Raw genomic sequence first — 13,067 nt, forward strand, 5'->3', positions numbered from 1 at the left:
AATGACTCGAACAGGCCACCTCTTCTATTGATGTCCTGTATTTCCTTCGGCCAATTAACTGTCACTGTGCCTTTGTTTCCCCATCTTTAAAATGGGGGATAATAAATATCGACCTCCAAGGAGAGCTGAAAGATTTAACTAGTTAATGTTTTTAATGTACTTTGGGCACTTGGGGATCCCTGGGAGACAAAGCTATTATATAAGCTGCAAGTTACTGGCCCAGATCCCTCTGCATCAGGATTTGCCCACTTCTGCAGAAAAGGCAGCAGGGCTCACCCTCAAATCTGGCACTTCCTTGAGAGGCCAGACCATCCATAAGGAGGCCCTGTGCTTCTGCCTCAGCCCTGGCCACTACCATGGCCTTCCTTTGGCTGCAGCAGCTCCCAAGACTCTGAGGGGAGAGGGTGGCTCAGCAGAAAAAATAATAAAGGCTGAATCTTGGTTGCCTAATTTATATGGAGTTGGAGGAGAAGGATGTGCATCCTTCCCCATCTTGCCATCTCCTCCCCAGCTTCTACAGTCTTCACATACTTCCCCTGTATGGAACTTGGTCTGCCTGAAGAGAATTCCAAAGAGTCCATAAGTTGAGAGCCCATTATTAGTAGCTCAGTAATTGTGGATGCTGTGCTGGAGGCTGGCATATTTTGAGGTCCCACATGACCCTCCCTGACTGGAGCTGCTGTACTCCTCCTCCATTTCACTAAAGAATAGCAGGGAAAATTCAGCTTTTAAATTTAAAATCATATTTGAATTTACAGCAGGTTGTAGATTTCCCTCAAAATGATTGTTTAATTTTGCCCTTATACTAATCAAGGGAGTCACTGTCACTATTTTTGAAAATGCTTATTCTGAGAGTTTGTCTGATATTATTTTGAACAAATTAAAGCAGAATGGTTTGAAAGGATATTGAGAATACAATAGTCTTCTACCATTCTGAATGCAGATTCTACATCATCCCCTCAGGTTGTCTCATATTTATCTTTGCCCTGTGAGGAAAAATTTTTCATAATGCCATGTGATCCATCACGATGGTGTAACATTTGCATCTTCACCTGATGATTTTTATTCAATGCCTGGCAATGTTGTATTACACCATGGCCCAATATTATGTTCTGTATGCAGTGTAAAGACAAAAGGCCAGATCCTCAGCTGGTGTAAATCCTCAGCTAGCTCTATTGACTTCAGTATAGTGACCTTAATTTATACGAGCTGATGATTTGGCCCATAATGTCAATTTGTCACAACTCTTTATCAGAATGTCACAATACCTTAAATAAGTGCAGGGCTCTTTTTTATCCTATAGGCCCCTGGAAAATGAGTGTCTCATTCATGAATTTTGATGTGGATGACAACACTGCTACCGAAGTCAGTAAAATCCCATGTTCTATACAGAAAATGCCTTACTTTTAAATTATGACATAGTTCACAACAAATGTGCAGGAGTAAATGAAACCACTAGATTTTGTCTTTAGAAGTAATCAGCAGCATGTATTATATATTGTTCGCCTGACTATGATAAATTATTACCAATATACACAAGCGGGAAACTGTTACAACATATAGCCTTGAGCAAAAATTGACAGTGTTGAGAAAACTAGGATTCTTCATTTTCAAATACAGATCATATGGTGTATCCTAAAACATAGGAAAAATCAGGTCAGAGATGAAAACCACAATAGAGAGCTATTTATTTCAGCTGTTACGTACCACATCAGGCACTATAAAAGAACATTTCAGTGCTTAAGCTGCAGTCAGTTGTATAAAAACTAACTGAATTTGAAATGGTAACGGCAAGAGTTATTTTAAAAAATAATTTGAATTGGTGGAAATGTATTGTTATGTATATTTCCCTTCTTAAACTGTCACCAAAAAGTACTACTGTACTTCAAATCACTAAAGACAATTTCTATTTGCTGCTCTGGTGCTGGAGTTGTCTGGATTGGATTTCCTTTTTGCTCTAACACATCCCTATGCTTAGTGATGTTTATTTCAATGTATTTTTTAAAATATAGTAATAGAACCTTGAGCACTTCGGGGTTGGGGAACAACTGATAATTTTATCATTATTCACATTTCCCCTTAGGATTGCTTTTGCACTTTTCTTCTAGCAATTACAGATCAATCCTGCAGGGTGCTGTGTGCCTTCAACTCTTATTGAAGTCCGTGGAAATTGAGGGTTCTCAGTCCTTCACAGGAGGTGTTTGGCAATTTGCAGGATTGAACCTTAAGTATGGGAAAGTACTATAGCTTCCTTTACAGTTGATGCAATTAACAGCATAAGTGTGCCCTATACAGAAGCTGTACTCTAGCTGATCTCACTAAATTGAATGACTGAACAATGTAGGTTCTACCTGTGAGTCTACAGGAAGCTAACAGTAACATTCTGTGATGTTTTCCAATGCCTAACCCAAACGTTCCAATAAAATCCTTTTAAAACTACCTTAATGTTTACATTGGGGAGCTAGTTTAAAAATAAATTAAAATAATTAAAAACAAAGACTTAATTATTTGTTTTCTTAGTTGTACTAAATGTTTATTTAAAGTGTTAGAAATTGTAGCTTTAGTTTGCTCTATATTCCATGAAAAATATATTTTCAGATGTAAAGGGCAGTTAAAACTATGATAAAGCTTTCATCAGTGAATCCTATGTCAGGATAGAAGAAAAAATACTTAAAATACAGTCTAAAAATGAGGAAACCTTCAGTAAATTGAACTTCAAATTGTTCATGCCTTTTTAATGGCAGTTGGTCCATTTAATTTATGGAGAACACAATTATTTATTTATTTAATGTTTTAAGGAAACTTTTAAACTATTCAAACTTATTAAACTGTTGCTTTCATCTGTTCACCTAAAATATAATTAGAAACTGTTTTTTTTATTGTCCACATACATCGGGGATCCTGTCCATTTGTGATCATTGAAGAATGCACTGAGTATTTTTCTATATAAGTGTTAGAGGGATTTGTCCCAGTATTCTTCCAGGCCAAAATGCCAATCAAGCAGTTACATTTTGCCTGCTTAAAATTCACCCTGAAGTTTCAGCAGGACATAGTTCTTCATAGCCCGCACCTAAAGCACTGTTGAGGCCTTTTACCCTAATAGTAGGTTTCAGAGTAGTAGCCGAGTTAGTCTGTATTTGCAAAAAGAAAAGGAGTACTTGTGGCACCTTAGTGAGCTGTAGCTCACGAAAGCTTATGCTCAAATAAATTTGTTAGTGTCTAAGGTGCCACAAGTACTCCTTTTCTTTTTACCCTAATAGTAGTTGCTGTTCACTGGTGAATTAAGTGATTCCTGTACATGCTCTGTAAATACATTTTCAGATCCTGCAAGATTAACAGTTCTATATGCATGTAGGGTATTGTGCTGTGTAGGTATCAGTTCAAAACAAGGAAACACTATGCATAACACTATTTTGTTACACGCATGAGCGTGCTTTAGTAAAATAAGAGTTGTAACGGAAACACAAACTCACCAAAGTCACAAAAATCAAATCTAAGTCTGACAGTTTAGACTCATTTCATGTTGCTTATTGAAGGGTAAAATGCTTGGTCATGAATTTATGTGTAAAGTGCTGTCACTTTAAGAATGTAGTGGACTTGCTGTCCCCACATCTTCCTCTACAGCTCTATGAATACTCCTTAGGGTACTGCACTGCCCTTTGAAAGTAATGCTATATTATCAGATCTCCACTACAGTGCTCACATGTACAGGTGAACCGCTTTTAACTGTGGAGAGACATGCACCCACACAATGAAGAGGAGGAGCTTTCCATGTTGTATGATATGTATGATCCAAGTCTTAGGCTCAGTGGTTCAAATTAGGGGCTACATATTCTCTTTAAGACAATGTCCTCGTAATATTGTTGGGAGGGAAAAGGATGTAGCGATCTATCTGGAGCTCCTGGAAACTTTGGGCCTCTGACTGGGTGCAGGATGTGGGGGCAGCTCTACTTGCTGGTGCATATAGGGGCAGGACCATGGCCTTGCCCATCTCTCCACCCCCTTTCAGGAGGCTAACACCAATTTCTGCACTAGTCTGGAGCAATGTTTGTGTCTTCTCTGTGCACAAGAGCTAGGCTTTGTCTGGCTCCTGTGCAGGAGTGCAAGGTGAGAAAAGGAGCTCTTTGTGTTCTCTCCTCCATTCTTCCAACTAGACAAAACCTATTGCTGAAGATGCAGTGTTAGCTTTGCATTTCTTTGGTTCTGTTTTAGGTTTTGTGACTCCCCTAGCATTGCTGAAAACACGAGGTTGCTTGTGTCTTTAAAAAAGATGGACTTGCCTGCTAGATTATAGTGTATCATATCAATAGGTATTTCACATTTTATGAATAAATCAAAATGATGATAAACTTTATAATGTGTAAATCCTAAAAAGGCACTATTTTGTGTGGCATAGGGTGTTCATAGCTACAGTATCCGTAAAACTCAGTCTTTGATTTCACAGATCACTGTGGAACCATTCATGATGATGTCTTTTGTCAAAATGCAGATATCACTGCTGGAGACACAGTCCAGATACTGAACGCCTTCAAGACATTTGTGTTGAAAATGTTAGTTCATATGAACTAATCTTACCATTCCAAAACCCTGCCCTTTAAATTCTTAAAATGTTAAGTCACTTATACACATTGTAGATTAAAGATCTGTGGAATTTCAAGTTGAAACTGAAAGTTGTTTTTTAGTTCTAAAAGCAATTTGCTTGTCCTTTGAATCAATGCATGCCAGGTTCCAGTCTGGAGTTATTTTTTATGAGTTAGAGAGAAACCCCTGAATATAGAAGTTTATACTAACAGTAATGCAGTAGATGCACACTTATCTGTGGAGGCACACCAGTGCACTAGTGTAATCTTTTATATGTGCATATGTGAGACACTGGGATGGTTCTTACCAGTATTTATGCTTTTTATATATTCATCCTTCGTCTGTTTTTCATTTTCACTTAATTCAAGACTTATAAATCTTATTGCTAAATAATAGCAGGGTTGCACCATAATATTTGGTATTAAAATGAGCTCCCTTTTTGGGGAAGCCTTTTGAGTTTACCCTTTACAGAAATTTAGATTTAATATTTTTGTTTTTGTTTGTTTTGTTTTCTTCCTGGTAATTATGTTTGCACTTTGCTGATGTCTAGTTGTGCATTATTACAATGGAAGGTGACAATTTGATTGTCTTCAGTTGGAGAAACAAGTAATTTTATATTCACCAAGCTGTCAGGTAACACTACCTCACAGTACTAAGAGCTCCTGGCAATGTGGTTTGGCACCTATATTTAACTGCTTTGATGCTTGCATAACCTTTACTGAATCAGAAATACTTTGCCTGCTAGAAATGTTTTTTAGTCTTGTACTGTAAGGTTTTCATTAAGAAGATAATCTGTTACTGAACTGCAGAAACATTGTTTCATGGTATACTGAGGTAATAATTAGGTGATTTAGTGCAAACTGACTGATAAGCCTGAAATTGAGACTTCATTTCATTATCTGAAAAGAAGACGAATTACAGAAATGCTGTATTTAGCTTAAAAATGAGCATCAAAAATATTGGTGGGGGGGATCTGATTGTAGATAATGTGTATCACTCAATTCTGTGTTGAGTGGCACTGAGTCATGGAACATCAACTTTTGTTTTTGCAACTCTGTGACTAAGCTTTCACTTTACTATATTTTGTGGTGTCCTAGGCAACTACTGAAAATTGGTCTGTAGGAGGAAAATATATAAAGACATGGTATTTATACCAATATAACATGTATCCTGTGTGTTATCAATATAGCATATACCCCGTGAAGTATCAGAAGGATTTAATTAACAACCTGTTAGGAACTTCTGCATTATAGATTAAAGTATTGGGTTGCAGATTTCACGTTATTAAAACAAGAACTTTATTAACTTTATTAGGGTAAAAAGCTATTTCTGTTTTTCATGTGAATTGTTGATTCAAAGTCTAAATATGTTGAAATAAATTCCTGTAAGTATTTTTAGGCATCTTTATCAAAACCATTTATGCAATCTTTTAGCTAAACAATTAAGCATTCTTTTCCATAAAAACCTGCGACTTAATGCTTATTTATAGCAACCATTGTTTTTTAATCTTATTCTTAATGGGATACTTTTTATTTACACTGTATGTTCTATTACTTGCTGCCTAAAGAAACAAATTCTAACAAGTTATGATGGATAAGTTGCTGGTACACTCATTATTGTTCACAAGTTGGAAAGTCGTTGGTAAAGATTGCTTGAAGTCAGATTTTTTTTTTTTTGCAACAGTAGGAAATTGGATATCCAGAGACGCATGTCACAGTCATAGGACTTTAAAGTCCTCACAGTCACCACAGAGAAGCTAATACTAACCAATTAAACAGAGGTGGTTACGTGATGTAACATTATCAGGAGAAACAATTCATGAGTCAAAGCATTCCAGGGCATATGAGCTCCAGTCCAAAGAACAGTCTTAAGCTGTATAAATAAAGTGACAGCAATATTGTCAGCTAAAAATAAACTGTAGAAAATATTAACTTTTGTGACTTGAGAAGAACACATCTCGGGTACTAAGTCATTATCCTGTATTCCACTGCCCTTCACTGCATTCTGTGTGAGTGTGGCTGTATATTCTCAGTGAAAAATATTGATACTGAATAAAGAAAGAGGAACATTTCACCTGCCAAAAATAGCTTGCATAGGATTTTCATCATAAAGTCTGCAGGGATTGTATGGTGTGTTTTGTTTAGTTCATTGTAATGGTTTTGACAGTCAGATAAAGAGACAGAATAATTTTTTAAGTCTCATATTTTACATAGAATCATAGGTTTAGAAGGGTCCACAGGGGTTATCTAGTCTAATCCCCAGGGAATGTACATGACTGCACTGTCAGTATAATTATCCACAATGACAAAAGGTGAATGGCAGTCTTTTTAAAAAAAAATATTTTTGCATCATTCAATAAACTGCAGATATTATATTATACTTTTGAGAGAATGAAGTAGAGATGGGACCAGATCTTATTGCTTCTGAGCTTTGGGAAAGTGGATATGGAATCAAATGTTGTGATTCAGGCTATTTCTAGTAACAAGAGTAATTTGTCTGGTTTGTAAATAGAAAGGTGGGTATACTTGAACGTGTGTATTGTGGAGGCTGCACTTATGTGACTTAGCTTGATGTTTAACTTAGCTGGAGTCTTGGATACTGCAATTAATGTTGTTCACTACCATTCCTTGAATCTATTCCTTTTTCCCTCTCTTATTCCCAATGCAGTTCCTGGAATGACTTTTCTCATGAATCAATTTAACACTGTTAATCTTCAGGGTGCTTTACAAACATTATCTAGCTAATCCTCATGACCCCCCATGAGGTAGGGATTGGGAAAACTCAGAGACTGATTAATTGATTTGCCCAAGGCAGCACTGGACCTCAATGGCAGAGCCAGAGATAGAATTCGGAAGTTACAGGCTTTCAGACCTATGCACAGCCCACACTCTCTTCTCATTCTCAAAATACTGATGTGTCATCAGTCTAACTCCATGTAGGTTTTGTATGTAGGGACACATAGGAGGGTGGGGCTTCAGGAGTAGTGAGTATTTTAGTAACTGCTCATTCCTGTTTCTAATACTCTTTGCAATCAGATGTGGGACTTTATAATTTTAGGAAATAACTGTTTATTCTTACATGACAGACGGATTACAGCATTAGATAAACAATGAATTATGTTGCTGAGTTATGTCTACATAACTTTGTTTTACGGGAGCAGAGCTGCAAAATGATTTGGCTATTGGCACAGCATTTTCATTTTTCTTTAAATTAAGTCATATTTGAATGCTCCCATAACTTGAAATTGGGATCCTTCCACAGCAAAGGCAAATAGTGACAATTTCCCTGTGTGTTTACAATATTCTGAGCCAGTATCTCAGCTGGAATAATTGTTGCAGCTCCAGGCATGGTTCATGGATGCAGGCCTTGAGTTTAGGAGGAGGCCTAAGGACTCATGATTTGACTCTCAAGTTCCATGTAGGGCCTACCACCACAGAGTGCTGGAGTCTGCCATGAGGAGGGGGAACAAGAGGGCAAGCAACCAGGAGCGGCACAATCACTTTCATACGGTTGTGGGTGTGGTTCTGTAGCAGAGGGCCCTTTGGGTAAGATTTGACAAAGATGGGAGAAACTTCCATTTCTGCTGCCCTGGTTCTGTGAGGAGAGAGAGAGAGAGAGAGAGAGAGAGATGGGATTTCAGGCTTATCTGAGTAGCATCTTTCATGAACACTAAGTTCTTGTGAAAAGTTAGAAGGAAAAATGGTTCTTTTAATTTAAAGGGGTTTTTTTTTTGAGGACTTCTGAAAAATGTTTCTTTTATAATTCATTTGGGTCTTGATTCATGAAAGCACTTAAGCATGTGCTTAACCGTAAGTAAGTGAGCCGTCCAATTTGAAGTTAGTTGGACTACTTGGATGCTTAAAGTTAAATGTGTGGTTAAGTGCTTTGATAAACTGAGTCTTTGGGGGAGGAAATAAGGATGGCCACCTTTAAGGAGAGGAGGCATGGCATTGTCAAAACCCTGCCTCTATACTATTGGGATTATAGATTTAGCTTTATGAAGGCTTTGATAGGGAGGGACAAAACAGTCTTTAGATTCCATTGCAACCTATGGTCAGCCACAAGTGTCCCTTGTCATATAGCTCATTGTTATCCGATGGTTTAGGTATTCTTAAATTGTGACTAGGCGCTCACATATTGTTGTCTGTGAGTTAATGCTGTGTAATTTGGGTTTAAATATATACTGGCTAGGACCCCAAATTGATCCCTAATTTCCCCCGGAGCATTTCATCATTTGGTCCTTCTGTGAGTAATGGATGGACGGTTTTAGACATTACATGCCTTTGGTGTTAGGCATGCCACCTAGTTATTTAAAGGAAGCAGCTTTAAATCATTTGAAGAACTTCAGGCCATAGAAAAGCCTTAGATGAAAAGTTTCTGTAATCATTTGTAGTTTTGGAAAAGAGTGACAAGCATTACCTTTAGGAAAAAGGAAATCTGTGATGTTTTTATAGAATGACTGACTGCCAGGCTCCATAGAGGACAGGCAAATTCTTCTAAAGGTAAAAATTAAGGTGTATACATTTTGACATTAAATACGGGAGCGGCACAGACCCACGCTTGGGATTTTGGCTTTACAACATGGAAACCAAGGCTAGTTGAAATTGAGGTCCCAATTTACCAACCCTTCCCATTTCCTCAACTTCACTGAGGTTTGGCTAAATGGTTCCATTTTTGTCCATCTCAGTTTGAAAGTGAGATGTGTCTTGTTTTGGTTTTGTAAAACCCAACCCTGTTTGTTTAACCCAAATTAGGAAAGCTGAATAGGGGAATGGACTTCAGGTAAATGATTCTGGATTCAAACCCATCTTTCTCAAATCCCATAGGTATATTGTTTTGCCTTGCTGATAGTTGTGCTAATCAGTCAATTTAACCAGTGTCAGAATGTATTTTTTTCTCTCTGATTATAATGTGTGCTGTGTAGTCAATACACTGATATCATGTGAGTGTAATTTCCTCTTATTTTATCTCCACTGCACAATATTATAAATAAACAGTTAAAAAAAATAAAGAAGAAAAGCACCAAACAAATCTGTTGCATCTCGTTTAAGATTGTACCACTGTAGACACTTGTTCTAGTAAAGTAGAATTGGACCAACTTGATTGCATTTAAATTTTTCATGCTTCAGCAGTTTGACTAGGAGCACAGTAAAGAAAAACCCCACCAGCGAGGATAGTTTAGAATAATAGAACTTGATTTTGTGTATTATAGCGGCACCATTTGCGCTGCTTTAGTTAGGGTTGTGTCAGCACTTCCATTATAAACCCCTGTTTTCAGGGGTTATAACGGAGACTTTTTTTGAACAGAAATTTAAAAAAATCATTTGACTGATTTTAATTTATAACAGAGCAAAAATAAAATAAGGTAAAATGGAAATTAGCAACATTGAGACACCTTTTACATGTCTAATTTATTTTTACTACTGAAATTGTAACCCCTATTAAGGACTATGGAAAGTTAGTTTTGAATATTTTAAGTTTAAAATTGCAAAATTATTATTATTTAAAAATGAGCTACCCATAATATTTTTCAAAATTTATTTTAGCAGAACAACCTGTTTTGTGGATCGATGGGACAAAAACTAAGGATTAATCTGATGGGCTATTTCAGTGGGAGTATTTGATCATACTCCTTGGAAATTATGGGTTAAATTCAGCCATTGGTTAGAGCCTGATCTCACAGTCTTCCATGTGCAGAACTCCTACTGAGGTAAACAGGAGTTTCTCATGGATAGGGCTTGGAGGCATTGGCCCTTACACCTGAGTATTCCCATTTAATATAGTACAGAACAAGGTAACTTAAACTTGCAGGGAGGGGTTGATAGCTATAGGTATGTAGGACAGTATCTGTGTTAGTATATTTTAGAGATGGCACATTCTCTCCCTTTCTATAAATAATTAAGTTAAATTAACTATAATAATATATTTGTGTGTGTGTATATATATATAAAATATGAGAGATTATATATATTTATATATTATATACAATTATATTTATATATTATATAAAATATATATATAATAACAGGAAAAAAATATTTTTCTACTGTACTATATTACAAGTAGGTAGCTTTACTGAATGGTCACTTGAGGAATTACCAAAAGCCTATTTATGAAATAGAGGTGAAGCCTTTCTAGACTAATTATATTCAGCATGTAATTTCTAAACTTCACTCTGAATTTTGATTTTCAATTAACATTCCCAATTTGAAGATAATTTTCTATTTAATGTAATTGCAGGAAATAATTTATTGGCTGATTAAGACTGGGGGCCCAGCCTTCCTTAAGAAAACACTCCCTAACAAACCAGCCTTTAAAGCCAACTCATAGCTTTGGACAGATTTAGCCTATTTTCACAGCTGCACAGTTGTGTTTAATTAAGATTGTGCACTATTATTCATTGGTGCAATTTGTACTTGAAATTATTCTTAAGAGACATTTTCATTTCTGGTTTTGTGTCATGATTAATTTATACTGAAAAAACAACCATAGCTATTGCTATTGGAGGAAGCCAGTTCAATTTATAACAGGAATGGTGTTTGTTAAGGAGGTGAAGTCAATGCAGTTTGTGAGTTTCACTTTTAAATGCAAATTGTGACTTTCAGTTTTAAATGCACAGTTTATAAATTGTATAAAACCATGGTAAATTTATTATGTTGTCACGTGAATGAGTAAATTAACATGATGATTGTAATCAGAAATATAGAAATAATCTCTCAATATATCTTAATCTTTTGATTATCTTAGGTCATAGTAATTATGAACCAGAAGCTCTTAAAATATCTGTAACAATAATAGTTTCTGAACTTTCCGCCTGTTATGTGCACCATAAATATGTATTCTTTAGTGGAGTATGAGTGTTATATTCACTAAATTCTACTCATTGACAACTTTAATACTCTTAAAGGAAATGCCCCTACCACTAGTATCAAGTTGAGGCACGATTATCATTATTTATAGAATGGTTATTCTAAATAGGTATCAGCATTCTAATATGTATCAAAGCACTTCAAAAGCTTGTAATACTTTTATTTAGAACTGTGCATAATTAGATTAGCTGTTCCTATATTAATTTTTTTTCACTGTAGAATACTAAATCCGAGCCCCCTCATTAATTGTGAGAAATTTAGCATTAGCTGTTAAATCCTATGTGAAACATGGGCTGCTACATAAAAACTACTGTTTAAATTGGAATTAACTTAATTATTTTTCTTCGCACTTGATATTTCCTTCACTGTAATATTCATGAAAGCATGTGACACATTTGTAAATTTAACTGTTAGTCTCAGATTTCCAGACCCTTTAATCAGTATTTATTTGTCTGTAGAAACAGTACTAGCGAGTTAATGATTTGCTAATTTGAAAAATGCTCATGTGGTTTCCTATGTTAACTGATTTGTGCATTTTTAAAGAAATGGTATGAAATCAATTATTGCTAAAGAGCAATTAAGGTGAAGATCTTATTCCTTAGTTCCAAAGCAATTTTAGTATTACAGATATTATAAAATTACTAAAAACTGTAAAAAAATCTAATATATTTTAGATGTCTGCTTTGACAGTTGTGGTTATTTTCACTAGACATTTTTAAAAAGTGTTTAAAAAATTTGAATTGGAATAATTTATATTTTAATTTAAGTAACATAAACTGTGACAAAGCTGTGTTTGCATATAGAATGGCATTAAGAAGCTATTATTAGGAAATGATCTTTTAAATAAATATACTTATTTATTACAACTTGACACTCAGATTTAACAGAATTCTTTCAAATGCTTTGTATCTTGTATTCTATATCTAATAAAGATGGAAATATAATTATTTCAGGCACTTAAATCAAACTGCAGAAGATTACTTCAAGACTAATCATACATTATCAGTCATTCGTTCAATAAGCCACTTACAGTTTTATAGCATTCTTCAAGTGAATATCTCAGAACTCTTTCCAAAAGGTAAAACTGGATGCAATTTAAAACCAGTTTAGAGACGGTAAAGCTTTAAACAAACAAATCAAAGTACTTCTTTGGAACAACTTGGCTAATGACTTAGAAAGTCTCATCTGTGAAGAAAACAAATTCCACTTGCAAGGGACAAAGTAAGCAAAGGATCCAATCATGCAAACCCTCATTCATAGGAGTACTCCTTATTTACGCAAGTAATCCCATTGAAGTCAACTGAAGGCAGTAGGACTGTTCATGGGAGTAAAAGTTTAGCGGACTGGGCCCAGAGACACAATTAACAGAATATACATGTCCAGAAAAGTCGTCATTCTCTTAAGGCTGGAGAAAATGATACCATTTTAAAGTCTAAATAAATGGGATGACACTGGATAAGTAAATACCATGTTTCATTTGGAGCCACTGAAGACCCCTTTATCACATAACTGAAATGCTCTGAGCTTCTGAAGAACCTGTTAAATGGCCTAGGATCTAGATCCTCCAAACCCTTAGTCCTTTGAGTAGTCCTATTGACTACAGTGAGATTACCTAAA

At 35.7% G+C, this 13,067-nt stretch overlaps 1 protein-coding gene across 28 annotated transcripts in view; it reads left to right on the forward strand.

Moving 5' to 3' along the window:
- The window catches only part of SOX6 (SRY-box transcription factor 6), a 450,079-nt gene that overhangs the window by 154,894 nt on the left and 282,118 nt on the right, over window positions 1-13,067 (forward strand). Inside the window, exon 2 of one of the 28 annotated variants that reach the window (XM_043516925.1) lies at window positions 1,304-1,365. The exons of the other annotated variants lie outside the window; for them this stretch is intronic. Coding sequence (XP_043372860.1) covers window positions 1,340-1,365 — 26 coding nt within the window. The 5' untranslated portion in view covers window positions 1,304-1,339. The remainder of the gene's footprint in view (window positions 1-1,303; window positions 1,366-13,067) is intronic. 28 annotated transcript variants of the gene reach the window in all.

This window comes from Dermochelys coriacea, chromosome 6, assembly GCF_009764565.3.
Source record: "Dermochelys coriacea isolate rDerCor1 chromosome 6, rDerCor1.pri.v4, whole genome shotgun sequence".
Classification (NCBI taxonomy): domain Eukaryota; kingdom Metazoa; phylum Chordata; order Testudines; family Dermochelyidae; genus Dermochelys; species Dermochelys coriacea.